The sequence below is a fragment of the Podarcis filfolensis genome (genome assembly GCF_964270895.1).
Source record: "Podarcis filfolensis genome assembly, chromosome: 11".
NCBI lineage: Eukaryota > Metazoa > Chordata > Lepidosauria > Squamata > Lacertidae > Podarcis > Podarcis filfolensis.
The window spans coordinates 31,523,149-31,541,919 of record NC_139613.1 but is presented as its reverse complement, the minus strand read 5'-3'; the positions used below and the strand labels follow the sequence as shown (position 1 = coordinate 31,541,919).

Genomic DNA, 18,771 nt, shown 5'->3' with positions numbered 1-18,771 from the left:
TTAGTGTGTGATGTGTGAACCAAGACATCCGGTTGCTGTTCAGAGATACAGGTTTCATGTAGCTACAGTATCATAGCTAACAACCACTGATATATTTGCTCCATAGAGATGGTGCTGAAAGGTGCAACATGAAACAATGCTTTATGTGATAACTGTTCATTATGACCCATACCAAAGAACATGTTTGCCCAGTTCTCCATATGTTGTTGTTGTTGTCTAAATGAAGCAGTCCTCTGCCAACTTGATTTCCTTTGCTCTTCTGGATATTCCCTAGGTTTCTCCATTTTGGTATGCTTGCTCTGTGGAGAATAGAACTGATCAATGAGAGTAATGTTTCTAATTGGTGATGGCCCACACTTGAGAATAGCATGCGGGATTGGTGGCATTCCAGCAGGAAAGGGTGTGATTCTGTCTGAGAGAGAAGCCTTCTGTCTGCGGAGACAGGCAGAACTCTCAGACTAAACAGCTCATTCGCTGACAGCCAATATCTCCAGATATAAAGCTTAACAGGTTGCTCTTTTGGCATCATATACATGTAACTCTCTCACCACCATAACCCTACACTTCCAGCAAATGTTCCTTGCACCTCTTCTGATGACATTCATGTGTGAATACACACATGTTTAAAATTATAGTTAAACCGTTCATTTCACCCACTTCTATTTTATTTTCTCTCTCAGGCATTGTATTCCCTTACTTCCCACGACTGGGTCGTTACAACTTAAACTTCCACGAGGCTCAGCAAGCCTGCCTGGACCAAGATGCAGTTATCGCTTCGTTTGACCAGTTGTACGATGCGTGGAGAGCAGGCCTGGACTGGTGCAATGCTGGCTGGCTCAGCGACGGGTCAGTGCAATATCCCATTACGCATCCCAGGGAGCCTTGCGGTGGGAAAAATACAGTGCCTGGAATCCGGAATTATGGCTTCTCAAATAAAGATCAAAGTAGATACGATGTCTTCTGTTTTACATCCCATTTTAATGGTAAGGAATTTTGACTCCCTTTTCAAAGGGGCCCATTGGTGCTTTAGGGGGAAAGAATGACAAGCCGAAACAATTTATTACTCATTTTGGGAAAGGATCATAGCTCACTGGTAGAACACATGTTTCGCATGCAGAAGGTCACAGGTTCACTCTCTGGCATCTCTGGTTAAAATGATCAGGTAATGTTTGGTGGGAAAGGCCTCTGCTGGAGACCCTGAGGGTCAAGCTCTGTGTTATGGTTAATACACACTGCACAGCTATGCCTGTGATTTTTCTTAAATTAATTACAGCTGTAGGGGGCTCCAGTTGTTATTGGCATTGCAACATGCAGGGAAGGGAGAGTTGGCACCACTGAGAACTTTTTTTGCTAAGCCTCCTAGCCTATGGGAGGGTGTTTTTGGGGGCGAGGGGACACAGCTGGAGAGAGAAGGAGTAAGCCTCCACTCCCTGCATGCTTCAATCCTGATAACAATCAAATAATCTGTAATTAATTTAAGGAGAACAAGAGGCACAGTCACACACTATGCATTAATTGTAGTGTGTAGTTTTTCATGAGAAACAGTGCCAGTGAGGTTCAACAATACTGGGCTTGGTGGATAAATAGTATGATCTGATACCATTTTATTTTATGTTATTGAAATATTTCCATCCTAATGGGAACCTTCAGCTCAGAATTCAGGGGTGTGGTGTGAATGGGGCAATGAAATTAAAGGGTAGTTGTGTTTTTTGTCCAGTGCTAGAATACAATAATAAATGAACTTGCAAAGTCAACTGAATTGCTCTATATAGCCTGGAAATCACTGGTCTGTTTAGGAGAGGAGGGGAGGACCATCACACAACAGACTTCCCTCTTCAGCAACAACTTGGACTGTCTTGTGTTCCTCAAGCATGGGCCTCTCCCATATGTCTTAACTTGTATGCATGTTGGGGAGCAGATGTTTGGCCTGTAGCCTGTGAGCTCAGAGATGCTCACATTCTCCGCTTACACACGCTCTGGGTATTGACAATTAAATTTATTTGCCCTAAAACATGCAAAGAGCAAATACTTCTCTTGCTTTGAGCAATCCTGAGTTTGCTTTTCCAAAACAAATAGTCTTCAAAACCAGAGTTAAAACATTGTGCAAATGTTTACCTGATCCGGATCCAGCTAAATTGTTCCAGAAGGGGATGGTTAAGTTAATGCAAATAAATCCTGTGCCATGTAAGCAGTTTTATGCAGTTTGTAGAAAAGGGGATAAATAATAAACAAACAACCAGGCATGAAAAAGGGCTAGTCAGCCTTTGAATAATTGCAATGAAAATTCATTTCACTCTGTAAGGTCTGGTTCCTTCATGCCCCTTCTTCATGTGCAGATGTGTGAGCATGCTTGCATTATGTAATAGAACAAACTGCTTCCTTAGCATCTCAATTAAAAAAAACCAACAACTTATGCACAGACATGGAAACAGGAAGACTATTAGAAAGAATATCATTAATTCTATAAACTTCTGCTGCCTTCCATCCGTAAGGCTAAAGGATGGGTGGTCCGGTATAGGAATTAAAGGGGTTGTAGACGGAACTAAATGTGAACACAATCTCTTCCATATCCTAAAAGTCAATTGAAGAAAGGGATTGTGTAGTTTCCCAATCCACACCCAAGAAGGATTTTAAAAAGGCAGAGCATTAATTGAAGGAGAGCTGGGCACGGAACCTTAAAGTCTGGGCTTGTGCCTGGAAATTGCAGCGCAGAAGGAAATCTGCATGAGCCCCATGTCTGTTGCAGCAATATTAACAGAGTCCTGTGTCACTTAAAGACTAACAAATGTATTTATTATGGCACGGTTTTACCAAATGCATGAAGTGAATTGAGATTTCACTCCATGTAATGATAAAGTTAGCCTTAATCCAAGGAAGCTCATGGTATAATAAATAAATGTGTTCATATTTATGGTAATGCAGTTTTTGCTGTGTAATATAGACATTTTGTAACCTTCATGGTTCATAGTTGCATGCCATATTTCAGTTTTTTAAAAACTTCAGTACATGGTGCATCACTTAATATCAACACAAGCTTCTGGTTTGTGGCTATAGGTAAATACAACCCCACTGTTTATCAAAAGGCAATGTAATGTCCAGCACTATTAATGAGAGGCATTGTGCAACTGCTCTTACACAAACAACAGTAGTCACTTCAAGATTATATAGTGAGATCTGTTGAAAGCTGGCAAATGAATAAGTAATTTTTCTATGAAAAGAGAACTGTAATTTTAACTTCATTGCTCAACAGTGATTGCTTTAAAGAACTGTAAAGAAAACGTATTATAACTTTATCTTGTTCTTGGTATTTTCTCTGCTTCCATTAGGCCGTTTTTACTACCTAATACACCCAACCAAGCTGACCTACGATGAAGCAGTGCATGCCTGCCTCAAAGATGGTGCACAGATTGCTAAAGTAGGCCAAATGTTTGCAGCCTGGAAACTCCTGGGATACGACCGCTGTGATGCCGGCTGGCTGGCTGATGGCAGCGTCCGCTACCCCATCTCCAGGCCAAGGAAACGCTGCAGTCCTACTGAAGCAGCAGTCCGCTTTGTGGGCTTTCCCGATAAAAAGCACAAGCTCTATGGTGTCTACTGCTTTAGGTCATACCAGTGAATGTACCTAGAGCACAACAACATCCGATCCATCATGTGAAGGATTTTGTTTCAACGAACTCATGCAAGTTACCAAAACTGTGATAAATCTTTTTTACTTACTGTAAAGAGTCATTTTCATAAAAAAAACCCCAACCTATTAATTTGTTTTGGTTATTTTTTAAAAAAACTATCATTCAATAGATATTTTAAATTAATATAATTTAAAGGAAGCTCTAGGTAAGGAAGTGCTTGAAGTGTAACTGTTTAAGCTACGTCATTCCAACAAAGCATATTTTTTCATGAATGGGGCATGCAATAGCTTGATGATTGCTAGGACTTAAGTTAAGGAATGTAAGGCTACTCAAAGCAGACACCTTTCCGAGTTTACATATTTGCATCATGTTAAAATAGAATAATGAGATCTGCAGGTCTGAACTACATTAATCTTTCCTTGACTGCCATGTGGTTTTGCGAGCAATTAAATACAAAGATGTGAACACGAGTTAAAGTGACAGTGCTTTTTGAAGTCTGCAATACGAGAACTGCTTCACTATTTAAAATCCTGCCTTTTATCAAAACCTGCTCAATAATCTCATAACATTCCAACAAGCACAGCTAAATCTTCTGAACGTCATTCCCAGTCTTATTGTGTATGTAGTAGATAATGTGTGTATGAATAATTAAAGGATGGGCCCTACCTTCTTCTTAATGCAAACTAAATATGCCTGAGATGTATTGCATTACCTTTGAGTAGCTTTACGGAGAGGATTTCTTTTTCTTTTCTTTTTTTAACTCTAAAGGCCATTTTGCTAAGCAGCATTTACTCAGGGCAGTTATATATAAATGAACTGCTGGACAGAAAGAAACACAAATGTCTGAAATTTAGCAGCTTGATTCATGTTAGCTTTTAAAATAGTATTGTCTTTATAAATGAAGCATTTAAATATTTAATATTTCTTTCTTAGTTATACATGTGAAAGACAAACATTTGAATGAATCTTGAAACATATTTATCCACTCTATGATTACAAAAGAAAAAAAAAAAACCTCTGATCCCAATTATGAAAGGGGAAGATATTTCTGTAATCAGTTCCCCATGTACATTCCAATTTGCAAATGTAGTTTTTCTTTGCATTTCCCCACTCATGGCAATGTCATGCCTATGGTGCTGTCTCTCCACTGAAGTGAAGGAGCAAGGAATCCCCATGCCCACAAATGATCAGGAAGAATATTATCTACTTCACCCAGATAGTTATTTCTGACTCTCCAGCTGATCAGTATTCCGATTATGGGATATTATCCCTTGCTACAGAACCCAGGAAAAGTTACCTATTACATGATATTCCTGAGGGAAAGCATTAAAAGAGCAACAAACGCAATAGGGTGGGCAGACCTGCCTAGAAGACAAAAATTAGTTCTGCTGAAACTAATGGGAAAAGTTAGTCATGATTAACTAAAGTCCCGTGGCCTTCAGTGGAACTTAAAGTACAATTCTAAACATGTCCGCTGAAAAGTAAATCCCATTCCAGTTATTCCCAGATAAGCAGGTTTAGGATTTCAGCCCAACTAGCTGGACAGTTGACAGTGAATCAATTTTTCAGTAGTTACAGTGGCTTCATACTTCTATATCAAGCATGGTTTCTTATTCCCCACGCAAGGTAGCCTTATAATATATGCCTGTGCTTTGATATACATATCACAGCATTCAAATACTTGTGAGCAGTGTAGTCAACTGATTGTAATCTTTACTGGTTTATTTGAAGGGACCAGATGTACTAATTGTGTCCCAGATTGGCCATTCTTTCGATAGGAGGCATAGAATGTCAAGTACTAGTTGGTGCCAATGTAATCAGCTCAGGGCAATCTTACGTGGTTTATAACTAAAATATGAGGAGGAGGAAGAAAATCAAAGGAAAGGGCATGTGCATGCATTGATTAAAATACAGTGCAATTGTCTCAAGATTCCTTGTTGTGCAGTTTTAATCAACGTGCAAATGTTCTGGTGCTCACTTTAAGACTGCAGAGTATCTGTACCCGTACAGAGTCTTGAACAAAGTCTGGAAATAAAACAGAATGGTGGGTCACTAATGCATTGGTGACACTGTAAGCAAGATCAGATATAATTTGGAACCCTAAAATCTGGGAGAAATGTTGTAAGCATCCAAAGAATTTACTGAGTGGAAGAGCAGCTGCAATTCATTCATCAATTTGTGTTTAGAAAGTTTGACTTTTGAAGGTTTCTGTAATCTGGCCCAAGATGTTAGGAAGAAGGGGGAGAGGAGAGGGCAACAATGGGATATATGGAGGAAGAGAAATGAAAAAAAGAGATAATCACTAAAGAAGAAAAAAAAAAGAAAGAAACGGGAAATCTGTTTCGCATCCTGCCTAATATGTTTTCCTTTTCAGGAACATGCAGCAAAAATATGAGAAGCTAAGAACTAATGGGATAAGAGTTTATAGTCTAAAGCAGCCACTACAACTCCCATCAGTCCCAGCTTGCACAGTTGGGATTTGTAGTCTAAAATATATGGAGGGCACCAGGTTGGGAAAGTCTGTTCTAAAGAAAACAGGAGTGAGAAAGTTTTCCATTGGCTAAAGGAAAATCTATATTTCAGCAGTTGCTACACTGCCTTTTTTAGCACCCTGAGACTGTAATCCTATATCTACTTAACTGGAAGTAAGACCCATTTAACTAACTGGGATTCACTTTTTGAGTTGATATTATAGGATTGAGCTGTGAGGCACTTTTATTTGTAAAGAATGCAAAGTTAACCTTTGCAAAGTATCAAGTCACTTTCCAAAGCTTCTCTCATACATAGAATAATAATCCAAGCTATCAGAACCAAACAATGGTTGTTTTAAAAAATGACATTCATCAGTTTACTGTTAAGACAAAGGGCATATACTACTCTTTCCTTGGAACCATGCTTGATCACATTTAAATGTGATTATATTCTGTAGTGTAGCACAGCTGATATGCTTTCACAAATATTTCTGTGCAGTTTTTTTTCAAATAAATAAATCAGTTTCCTCATGAGCTGAAAGATCTATTAACTAGGTTATGCGGTATGAGTGTATTAGAGTATTGTGATATATTATGGTTCCAAACAAACTCATAATACCAAATGCATCTTTGCATGAATTTGAAAATACCTTTTTTTAAAAAAAAGAAAGAATTGAAAATGTTAACATGTGTAAAAGCATAAGGTGAACGAAATTGCTTAATTTTCTTGAGAGTATTTCTAGAATGGGCTTACAGTGTAATTGTATTGGAGATTAATTTAAAATCCCCTCTACAAGTTTTACCCTTGATTTTGTGGTACTGATTTATCTGGTTATGGTCATGGGATTGCACTGAAGAATAATTTTATCCCCATCCTTTTGTTATGGATTTTTGGACTTGGTTCAATTTGCTCTCAACACTGCTTTCCATTCTGCCACTTGTTCATATTAGGGTTTGGGGTTTTTCGTTTTCTTCTGAAGGTAAGCCATGTGTACTAGTGATTGTGTACGTCAAATCTACACATTGCTTTTGGTTTGTAGCTGATGAAAAAATGCAGCTATTTTAAGCTCCTTGATGTCCTTAATTATCAGTTGAGAAACACATATAGGGGGAAAGAGATCACTTGGACAGCAGTGCATCCCTTTTATTTAATAATGAGACTGAGTTACACTAAAACATTAACCAGAAACTCTGTTTAACTTAAGTTAAAGGGTGGGCATTTCTGTGTGCTTTAAAATACTTTAACAAAACAAAACCCCCAAATCTATCAAATTCTTTAACTAGAAGGAACATCAACACATTTTTTAAACAATCATTTGCACACATACAGTACCTTCACTCCCATGTACTTGGAGGTAATTTCTTTTTTAAAGGCTTAGAGAAAGCAAATGACATTGAATGATATACTGTGTGTCTCTCCCAAGAGCTGACCACACACATTGATGTGTGCATTCACAAACAAATTACACCTGCTGGCTTGTACCAACTTAGAATGCCTGTGGGGATTACATGTATGAATACTCTGAATTGTCAGTAACACCCTATCCATGGAAAGCTAGAATGTCAAAGATTATCATGTAGACTGATATAATATTATGGTTCTAACATGACGGCTTTTGAGTCTGCATATTTCTTACTTACATTCAAACACTGATCCCCTACCTGAATTCTAAAATGATACAATCCCACATTAAAAAACAAAACAACCTAGACTCTTGGGGAATCTGGGTTTCTGAGTTCAGCTCTTTTTAAAAAAAGCTTCATTCATTTTATTTTTTAGCATAGGATAACCTGATCTGAACAATTTCTTCCAATATTGAGATACAACACTTTGAAAGACATGGGCCCTCTGGGTGGAATTCAGTAGTATTGCAAGTATTCTATCTGCACAAGCATCGTAGCCTGACAGATGGAATGATCCTCCATTCTCCCATGTGCAACTGGGGATTTCAGCTGGATCCCCCAATCCCCCTGATCTAATTTCAGTGTAGAGGCACCTGGGAGGAGAGGGATGTCATGTTATGTAAGTGAAAGCTTTTGCACAGGGATTCCACTGATAGGGTCTGTTTGATGAATCCCACCATCTGAAATTTGAGTCTGGCCAAAATCAGCTGTATGTAGGATCTGATAACCTTACAGCACCTTAGCAGCACCCAAATCCTAAAGGTGACCAAATCCTAAAGCCAATATATCAGGGCACACTGAAGGTAACTCTAGTGTATGCCCATAACAAGAAGGCTTTCCCTCAAGCTATTAGCACATCCCTGAACATGGCATGGGTAGAACCATGATTTTGAGGGTGGCATCCAAACAAACCAGTGCAGCACCAGAGAAATATTAAAATGTGGCAAAGAGACAAGGCAAGAGTAAGCCATTCCAAAATAATTAAGGTCAATTTCATTTGAGCTCTACATTTAGATACAGTTGCAGCAGCTTTCCAGCATTGCACCCAATTCAAATCAGTTTCTGTGCCTAACATTATTAAAGACCTGATGCATTCATTTTCTCTCATATATTCTAACTGAAGTAAGAGTAGTTTCGGATCCCAAGTGATGTCATAGTGCTGGCATATAAGGCTGCAGAAAATAACTTCTTACATTGTAAGGAGTTAGGTGGAAAAATAATAAAATGTAAGCTCACAAAGAAAATCAATACAAAGTAAGCAGAAATAATTTTTATTTTATATACTTGCTAATATGAATATTAATACATGAGCTTTACAGCATTACTGGGACTTGCAGAGCATTCTTCTATGAGGAAATGGTGCTTCAACAGTGTCTGAAGGGAATGCTTAAGAACTGGTTTTATGTCGGTGCTACTGTTCTTGGAAAGAAAGAAACCACCCTCGATCATAATAAGAAATGAATTAATGCACTGTGTCATTTTATTGTATTTTCACAATGTATCTGAATTTTAATGTCCCCTCGTATGGCAACAATTAAATCATGTTGATCTTTTCAAAATGAGAACTTCTTTCTTTATAAGCAAAGCGTCTCTTTTATTCGTAAATAAATCTCTATCTGTGTCACTTGTCCCTCACAAGGACTTATGAGTGAGGGAAGGAATAAAAGTTAATATATTTTCAACTCTTTCTCTTCTTTGGTATCCAGAAAATTATTACAATAATCAAAATTGGGGTCGAGGTGGAGCTAATACCATGATTTGAACCCTAGATATATCCAAATGTTTGTCATCCGAAACCCAGGCATAAACATTGGAATATTCTTAGTAGAATGGGATCCATTCGAACATCATCATCATCATCATCTTTATTACAGTCACAAACCAGCATGTTAAAATAGAAACACACAGTAATTTAGGAAATAAAACAGGTAAAATGGGTAAAAGGAATGACTCAAAGAAGGGAGGGGTGCGTGAGGGAGACTTAAAATCAGCTAGAGGGTTAAGAGCAAAGAGTTGCAAAAGTAACTATAGAAGGGAGGGTGCAAGAGAGGGAACGGGTCTTGCGTATAAGTCTTCAGTTTAGGTCTGGTGCGAATGACCATCATAGCAGTGCAAAATCTGGCTGAGTATGTTATGTCTGGGTTTGCATCTTGAAGAAGCAAGGAGTTATAGAGTTGTTCTGTCTCTCCAGGGAATTTGTGTAGTATTGGCGGGATGAACCTGACTCATATATCTGTATAATATTGGCAGTGGAAGAAGACATGGTCAGTAGTTTCTAGTTGCCCTGAGCCACAGGGACATTTTCTCTCCTCGTACAGTACATTTCTAAAACGGCCTTCCTAGATAGCTGGGGGAGGTCCTGGCATCGGGCCAAAGTTAAGGCCCTTCACTGTTTGGGTATTTCTAGGTTGGTTATATATAGCATTTGGGAACTGAGGTATCTTTTGGTTTCACCGATGGAAAAATTGGGGGATCTGGTTAGGTCTGCTTGTATTCTATGTCTTCCATATGTTGTTTGGTGGGGTTTTTTTTTTGCTTTTTCATATCCCATGTCAAGTAAAATTTGTGAGATAAAACCTAGGGTTGTTATTTTGTTTAACACTTCTCGTTTTCAAGTTGTTTGGCAGTCGTCCTTTATAGTTAGGAGAACAAGGTCACATGGGAAGGATAGTCTAACCAGTAATTAAGTGTGGCAAGTCACGCTCTAGCCTCAGTTCTTACAAGTCCAGTTTTTAGGTGTAGGGTTGCATTGGAAACGTTTTTGGGCACTTGTAGGGCTGATCTTTGAAATTTAGATTGTAGCAGTTCCAATGTTGTGCAGTTGGGGGGTACCAGTTGAGCACCATATAGCAGCTGCGCAACTGACTTTGCCTTAAACAATTTGAGGGTTGCAGGTATGAAGTGGCCACCTTTGGTCCTGAGATATTTAAGTATGGCTTTTGCGCTTCTCTGGGCGTTCCCTGCAACCTAGTCCCCGTGGGCTTTTCTGCTTCCCGAGGAATGAAGGGCTATGCCAAGGTATTTGAAGCAGGTGACCGGCTCGATCTTTTGGCCATCATTGTACCATGACCGAGATTTGGGCCTTTTGGCAAATACCATGATTTTTGTTTTCTGGTAATTAAGTTCTAGTTTGTTCTCCTTGCGGTATGCGGCCAGTGTTTTCATGGCCCATTGGTGTTACCAATGGAACAATTATCTATGTGTTTTTCCTTTCCTTTCCTATTATTGCACAGTATGGTTGACCCTCGGATCTCTATCTCAGAATCAGTTTGCCCAGAAACTACATAGAGATGACATTACTTAAAATGATTGTAAGGATTTCTCATTTTGCATTTTTATGTTGTGAACCACTCTGTAGTCTTCCACTGAGGGGTGGCATACAAATTCAATTAAAAGAAAAAAAAGAGGAATGGCAGTGTTTACACTTTTCCACTTCTCCCAAACCTAAGAAGATATCTGAGATTTGACTGAAATATAGTTCACAATGGTAACTAAATCTCCAAAAGTAATAGCGGGCGTCTCAAAGTACATTGCTAGGCCGACATCCCTAGGCAAGGTATTCAATCTCTCTAAGGAACAGAACTGATACATTTTATTCATTCTCTCTACAAATAACAGACTCACAAATATTAATGCTTATTTACATTTTGCAAGCATGCATCTATTAACACAACTTTTATTTTTGCTACCTGCCATTACAGAGCCTTGTCTGAATTCAGTGTTGAAATACTGTAATATCCCACAGCAAGTGTGAGTCATTGACATTTAGACTGATAGAGGCTCCTATTAATGAAGCCATTCTTCACTTTACTGGGATGCTTCATACATTATTTCTCAGTAATAAAAAGATTTATTGGCAATTGCTAAAAGTAAATTGCAGCAGGAAAGGTTATGTGGATCAAATATTTGTTCTTGAGCATTCGTTAATTTATTTGTTTATATGTTCAACTGTATACAAAGAACCAAGCCATGGCATAGCACAATTCATTTTACATGACGAGTTTTATTGCGTAACCAGACCTCAAATGCAAGATTTTATGGAAACTGAAAACAAATCATGCTCAAACTATCTAGCTGAGGATTGGCTGGGTAATGGAATACTTGAATTGAGACAATCTGTTGCTAGAAAAGAAGCATTGAAAAAGGAAGAGTTTCCCCTAGGTATTTTCTCTCCCTTTCCCCCACTTTCCACACTTACCATGTATAGTGGTATAGTTTCTTCCACCCAACCACACCCATTTTATTGGCATGATGCTACACAGTGACATTATTCACCTGTTATACCAGAATAATGTACTCAAAAACCCACTTTTTCCTCTACTGAAAAAATAATAATCTGACATTTAGGAAAGATCCAGAATGGTTCTTTTGTGGGACATGTGTATTATCCAATTTCTGTGTGGAGGGGTTGGGAGTTGGTGGGCACAGTTTGGGAGACATGTTTCACACATCTTTGTCAGTTTGTGAGATTAGAACAGAGGGCAGAAATGACAGGTGAAAACTATAATACTGAGTCAAAGTACTACCCATGATACCATTAGCTGCAGACAAAATTTCATCACAATAACCAGGTTTACCATAGCTCAAGCAGACATGTAGTTCCTATTCTAATCTGGCCTCCCACAAGAGTAGAATTCTGGAACACTAGGCATTAAAAACAACAACAACAACAACCCACAAAGGGGCAATTTTCATGTGCATGCTCATAACTCTGACAGGTATTAACTGGAAGAACATGAGGGTATGTAAAGGTGTGACTGCAGCTACAGCAGACCCTCCAAGTGTCCCTATTTTCCAGGGACAGTCTCAGATTTACAGATGCTGTTCTGGGACTCAGCTACACAGTTGCAAATAGAACCTTTTAAGTGTGTTTTAAGTGAAATACACAATGTGACACTTGATGGCGATGGTGAGCCTTATGGAAAATTCAAGGTATTTTTAAAAATGCTTTTTTTAAAAAAAAAAAGCATTTTCAGAATGGTTTTTATATGTGTGTAGATTTCACCCTGGTGTCTGATTTGATCCCAGAATGTCCCACTTTTCTTTAGGACATCCCTATTTCCTTTGGATGATGGAGGGTATGGTAGGATATCCCTATTTTCATTGGAGAAATGCTGGAGGGGACATTTCATACCCTCCAAATGTTGGAGGGAATGCTACAGAACTTTTCTCATTTTGGACACAACCCACCATTAGTGCACAAAAGAAAACCCCACAGTCACCCACTCGCTACTAACAGTGACACGTGAATGAAAGTGCAGACTATAAACTAGAAATTCACTCTTCTAAATGTTGGATCAAAAAGAAAATTTACTGCTATAAATGGCAAGTCCCTATCTCTTTCAGACCAGCCGAGCAGAAACTAGAGAAAAGAGCTTCTTAGCTGCCTATCTCATCTCACCAGTTCCACAGATACCAAATGACAGCGTGGGCAGAATGAAATAATCCCTTCACCCTCCCAGGTCTTGAACTGAAAGAAGTAGACTGTGATATTTTATCCTTCTTACCCCAGTCTCTTCTGAGTTCAACCCAATGTGAATCTGGCCCATTTGGGCTAAGATGAGAATATGTCTCTTAAGTGGTGCTGCGATTGGACTTTTTTTAGTTGTAGAGGTGAGTTATTCACAAAATGTTCTCATTTTGTATTTTTATGTTGTGAACTGCCCTGTGATCTTCAGATGAAGGGTAATATACAAATTTAATTAATTAATTAATTAATAATAAGCCCTCCATGATCACAATCCAAGATAGGGCTGTGCACACTTGCGGCTTAATCTGACCTTGCATTTAAGCACTAGCCTGGTAGCCCTAAGAAGCAAAGAATTCAAAGAAGGTCAGTATGTGGAACTGCACACAGGCAAGTGGGCAGGGCAACAGTGGAGGGATGGAGTGCAAACTTTTGAAACAAAAAAAAAAAATGTGGTAGAACCAGGTGATAGAAACAAGTATACAGCCTGCTTTGGGCAGGTCTGGGTCAGAACCCAGCAGAAAAACAGTCTATTTACCTAAGGTATAGAGGTTAAAATGGCTAAGAAGATTTTAAAAAGTAATTCTCCTTCATTCCTTTATCCATTTCATTCATCCACTGCAATTTCCTGCAGTTTCTCAGCTGTTTATAAATAATGACAAGTTAGATCTACACTTTTCATTAACCAAAAATATATTTTCAGCACAAATCTTCTCAGCGTTCAAAGCAATGACCTTATAACGTGTCTCTCTGTGGCCATACAGCTCTGGTGAGTTAGTCATGACACTGCGTTATGAGACTACCATTCGTTAGTGAAAAAAGGCACCAGCCCAGGACCTGGTTCAAGAAAAGATATTGCTGTACCTCATTGGTGTGATTCCAATTCCACTGATGTTGTGGTTCAACTCCCATTCATTTTAATGAAACAGAATCTCATTCTAAAATTCTGAAGCAAAGGAGTGCCATTGCAAACTTACTTCCCACTTACTTCAGTATCCCTGTGAGCTTCAAGTATACGGTAATTAAACTTTGGGAGCTTCCAGACAGGGGCTTGGTGCTGTAAATGAGATATTGCAAACATGTAAATAGCAACAGGTTTGCCCCCCCAGAAAAAGTAAACCCATATTAAAAGGGACGAAATGTGGGTTGGCGTTTTGATAAAGTGATGATGCCACGTATGTGCTGCAGAAAGAAAGAAAAAACTTGCATGCATGAAGACCACCAATTCCAAAATAAGCATCCACTTGGAATCATCCATGCTCACTTACTGAAAACAGAGACCAATGTCATCTTCAGTACATGCTGAGCTGTGAAACCAAACAGGAAAGCTTCCATTAGGAAAACAATGGTTTCTTCAGTAGTTTCTGAACAACCTTAGCCAATAAGAAGGTTAGCAGAGAAGCAATGATTAGAGAAATATCAATATAAAGGTAAGCATCTTGAACACAGGCCTGACACCCACTCGATTAAACAATGATGACACCTGGTGCAGACACACTGAGCCACTGAGAATTAATGTTCTCCATTATCAATAAAACACACTCTCTCCTGTTAGCTTTTCCAGCATTTAAAAGAAAGCAATATAACTTTTATGTTATAGCATGGCACACACTTTTTCTGTCTTGAAGATGAAGACCTGCACTGTAATAAAGGTAAAGGTAAAGGGACCCCTGACCATTAGGTCCAGTCGTGACCAACTCTGGGGTTGCGGCGCTCATCTCGCTCTATAGGCCGAGGGAGCCGACGTACAACTTCCGGGTCATGTGGCCAGCATGACTAAGCCGCTTCTGGTGAACCAGAGCAGCCCACGGAAACGCCGTTTACCTTCCCGCCGGAGCGGTACCTATTTATCTACTTGCACTTTGACATGCTTTCAAACTGCTAGGTTGGCAGGAGCAGGGACTGAGCAACGGGAGCTCACCCCATCGCGGAGATTCGAACCGCCAACCTTCTGATCGGCAAATCCTAGGCTCTGTGGTTTAACCCACAGCGCCACGCACTGTAATAGCAAGGGACAAAAAGACCTGCCATCTCAAATATGTCACAAATTACACTAGGATGATGTCGCTACATGCTTCATTCTCTCAAATGACCGCTGACCCTGTCCATGTTTCCCCCTGTTGCAAATGTGCGTGTCTTGTAGCTAAGCAACCTGCCAACAGCACGAGGTGAACACTTTTTACAGATATGCTTTATTTGGACTCCAGAGCAGATTTGATTGCCTAAGGCTGCGATTCTAACCTCACCTGCCTGTGAGTAAGCCTCACTGAGTTCAATATGACATTCCATCTGATTTCAATCCTAGTATCCACGATTAGGATTGCACTGTAAGAATTCTATCACAGAGGGTTAGTGGAAGCCACAGTGTAGTCATAAAGTGTGCATTATTCCAAGGAACCACTAGGAAGTCAGATATGCTTCATCTCTGGGATATGTCAAATTGCTCCTCCATAAATAATAAAAATAGTATCCTTACTGAATATATATATATATCTGTGCTTTATTGAACTTCTTTTGCTTAACCATGGTTACCTGAAGCATCAACAGCTTTATCTGAAGTGAAAATATAGCCATATATTTAGGCATACATGCCTTACAGATCTTTCAAAAACACCTTTGACTAATGTAAGTTTAGTAGCTCTGGATACTATCACACACATTGTCTCTATGGAATTCTCACTCTTACTCTACATTCCAGTAGAGTTCAGATCGTTCCAGGCAAGAGCATATTGTGGGATGGATGCATGCAGACATTTTTTCACAGCACCTACACTCCATTGACAGCAAAATACCAGCTTCTCCCCACCACCATCACCCTTTGTTTAACCCTGATTTATACTTTCTTGGAAAGAATCCAGAAAGTCTCTTTTAAAAACTGCCAGTAATTCCTTTGTGATATCTGAATGATGCAATCTTAACCCCCATCTAGAAGCATCCTCTGTGCATTGTTTTGGATCTCTGAGAAACACATTCCAGTCTTCTCCTACTCCTCATGGGTTTGGCAAGTATCCTTTGCCTAAGTAAACATGTTTTGGGTGCCCTAGAAATCTTACTGACATCGAAGAGTCTTGTTTCCAGCGTATCGGATTGCCTATCCATTTCACACTTGTGGGCCAGCACACTCAACACAGGTCAGTGTTTCCGATCATGGCTCTGCCTTTATAAAGTATTTAAGTATTCCATTAGAGCCATCGGGGAAAGCTCCACTCTGCTTTTTGAAAGTACTATAATTGGGCACGTGGTGGGGGAGGTAAAAACTTGTACAACTAACCACATTAGTTTAACAGATACACACAGAGAGAGAGAGAGAGATGAAGTGAATTTGAATGCTGCTTCTAGAGAAACCCATATACAGAACTTCAAGGGAATTCTTCTATGAAAGGTCTGCATGCACTTTTAATCTGTCTTTTATTCATCACATTTGTATTCCACACTTTACAGGTAGCTGAGGATGGCAAATATGGGGCTATTCTCTTTTATCCTTTGCCAAGATCCATGTGAAGCAGACTTTGCTGAGAAGTCTCCCAAGGTTGCATGCAGTGCAATCTTATACCTATTTACTCAGAAGTAAGTTCCGCTTACTTCCTAATGCTACCTTGGTTTGTCTTCTTGAGATGAAAGGTGGTGTATGCTATTGCTATCATTATTATCATTAAAATTATTAGTAATACATGTGTTTAGAATTCCATCCCTCGTGCTGCACCACTGGTAGCGAAACCATGGTTTGCTTTAGTGTTACATTTGAACCCAGGCTCAGGGTTTGTTTCCCACAAACAAACACAAGCACTAACTTAAGAACAAACATTACTTAGAGCTTGTGGTTTATGTGGAGAGAAACAAACCATAAACCCAGGTTTGGATAGAAAGCTAAGCAAAACCATGGCTTAGATCCTAGCAGCATGGAAGCAACAGGTGAGCAAAGTACTCATGATTTTTGCATCATGCCTGAGCATGCTGCAGCTTCACCTTCATAGCTTATATCATTTTCACCATGGTTTAAAGTGAAATGCAAATAAGGCTATTGCTTAAGGTGGTTCAGAATGGATCCTGAAGTTTGAGAGCTACACCAATGCAGATGTTTCCCCAGTGCTGATGATATACTGGAATGGGACCTGTTTCTCTTTCATCTGTTTACCAAATAAATATCTACATAAAGTTATACTAAATTGTGTTTTGTATTAATTGAGGTATGTCAATTAGCATAGCCTCATATTGTAAAAATAAATTACCGGTATGTGGTAACAGTTTATTGTAAAGGTTCTTGCGTTTCCAGTACGAAGAGACGTGCTCCATTTATACCAAGTTCAGTTTTTAAAACAGGGAAGTGGTGGTATGGAAATGGTTTTTTTCTTTTTTAATTCAATATAGGAGTATGCTGTGGGAAATGGAAAGGGGAAAAAATCTTAAGAAACTATAAATTATGCAAATGATGCTAAATAATATAAATACCCAGATATTTCTTCCCCAATAGTGTATCTTTTGAGCAGCACTTCACATGCTAAAAAACAGCCAGAATTAAGGGACTGTATAACTTTCATGAGCGCAGATCCAATGTGGATCCAGACCACCCACATCCACAGTTATAACCAGCCCAGTGGTCTAGATGCTGAGCCTGTTCAGATATAGAACACATTAAGGACTAGAAAAAAGCATCATTCTTTATGCTGCTGCAGTCCTGACTCTGCCAGCTGCAGGAAGGAGAGCGTGCAAATATTTGAATTTGCTGACAATTTTGCCCTCTCTGCAAAAACAAAACAGAACAGAACAAACACTACCTTAAAGGTCTATTCAGCAGGTGTGAGGCTCCCAGCACTCAAATGATGCTACAATTTCTGGCATCAAGCTATGATCTGACACCAGTTCCTCTCCAGGTTCAGCAACAGCCACTTTTTGAGCTGCACTGCTGAAACAGGGATGAGGTGGCACCATTTCAGCAAGTAGTGCTAATTTGCCATGTCAGGAGGCACAGCAGGCTAGCCAACCTCTAATGCAGCAATATGTATATTATTGACACTGCAGCCGTTAAACTGGACCCAGCACAAACTGAGCCAGAGCTGAATCCTTGAACAGACGGTCACTGCCAGAATGTTCGAAGTAGCCACACTTAAGAAGAGTTTTTATTTGTTTACAACCCAACTTTATTCCGTTGTGGAACCCAAGCTGGTGTACATGAAGTTCCCAGGCAGTCTGCCATGCTGACACCAACCAGACCCACACCTGTTTCGCTTCAGCAAGGTTGCTGCATCACATGCCTTCAGACCACACCCTGGAATATCCCTCTGAGCTTGTGGAAAGAGAGTGTCCTTCTTTTCCGATGAGTTATCATCCACCAACCATCCAGTGTACAAAACTACAGGAAAGGTTTTGTGCACAGTGAGGCTTCATACTGAATTTTAGAAATTCATGAAGAACTGAGTGGATGTGGTTATGAATCTTGAATATATGCATACTTCTGTATTCATACAGCTTGATTTAGTTAAAGTGGTTGCTGTTTACCATTGTGAACTGTTTTTGGAATGACTACTGTTAATTACATAATTAAATCTTTTACACACTGCCATGGTTGCCATATCCCTTGCTTTTCCAAGAGAAGAGCTTAACCAAGCATTCTGCTCTATGTTTAGATGGTCAGTCCAGCCAAGTCATACACCTAGAAAATCCTTCTTTCTTCTCTGGGTATGCCAGAATAATTTATGCAGACAGTAAACAGAATATTTTATGAACATACAAAGTGAAGGGGGAACCAAGACATTGTAGCAAAGGAAAATACACCCGAGGGTTCTCTTCTCCTTGTGCAACA

General features: G+C 39.4%; 1 protein-coding gene across 4 annotated transcripts in view; it reads left to right on the top strand.

Moving 5' to 3' along the window:
- Nucleotides 1-9,057, top strand: part of HAPLN1 (hyaluronan and proteoglycan link protein 1) — a 62,755-nt gene extending 53,698 nt beyond the window's left edge. For all 4 annotated transcript variants that reach the window (XM_083577098.1, XM_083577097.1, XM_083577096.1 and 1 more), the window contains 2 exons: nucleotides 681-983; nucleotides 3,327-9,057. In XM_083577098.1, coding sequence (XP_083433224.1) covers nucleotides 681-983; nucleotides 3,327-3,616 — 593 coding nt within the window. In that variant the 3' untranslated portion in view covers nucleotides 3,617-9,057. The remainder of the gene's footprint in view (nucleotides 1-680; nucleotides 984-3,326) is intronic.
- Nucleotides 9,058-18,771: the final 9,714 nt, after the last annotated feature.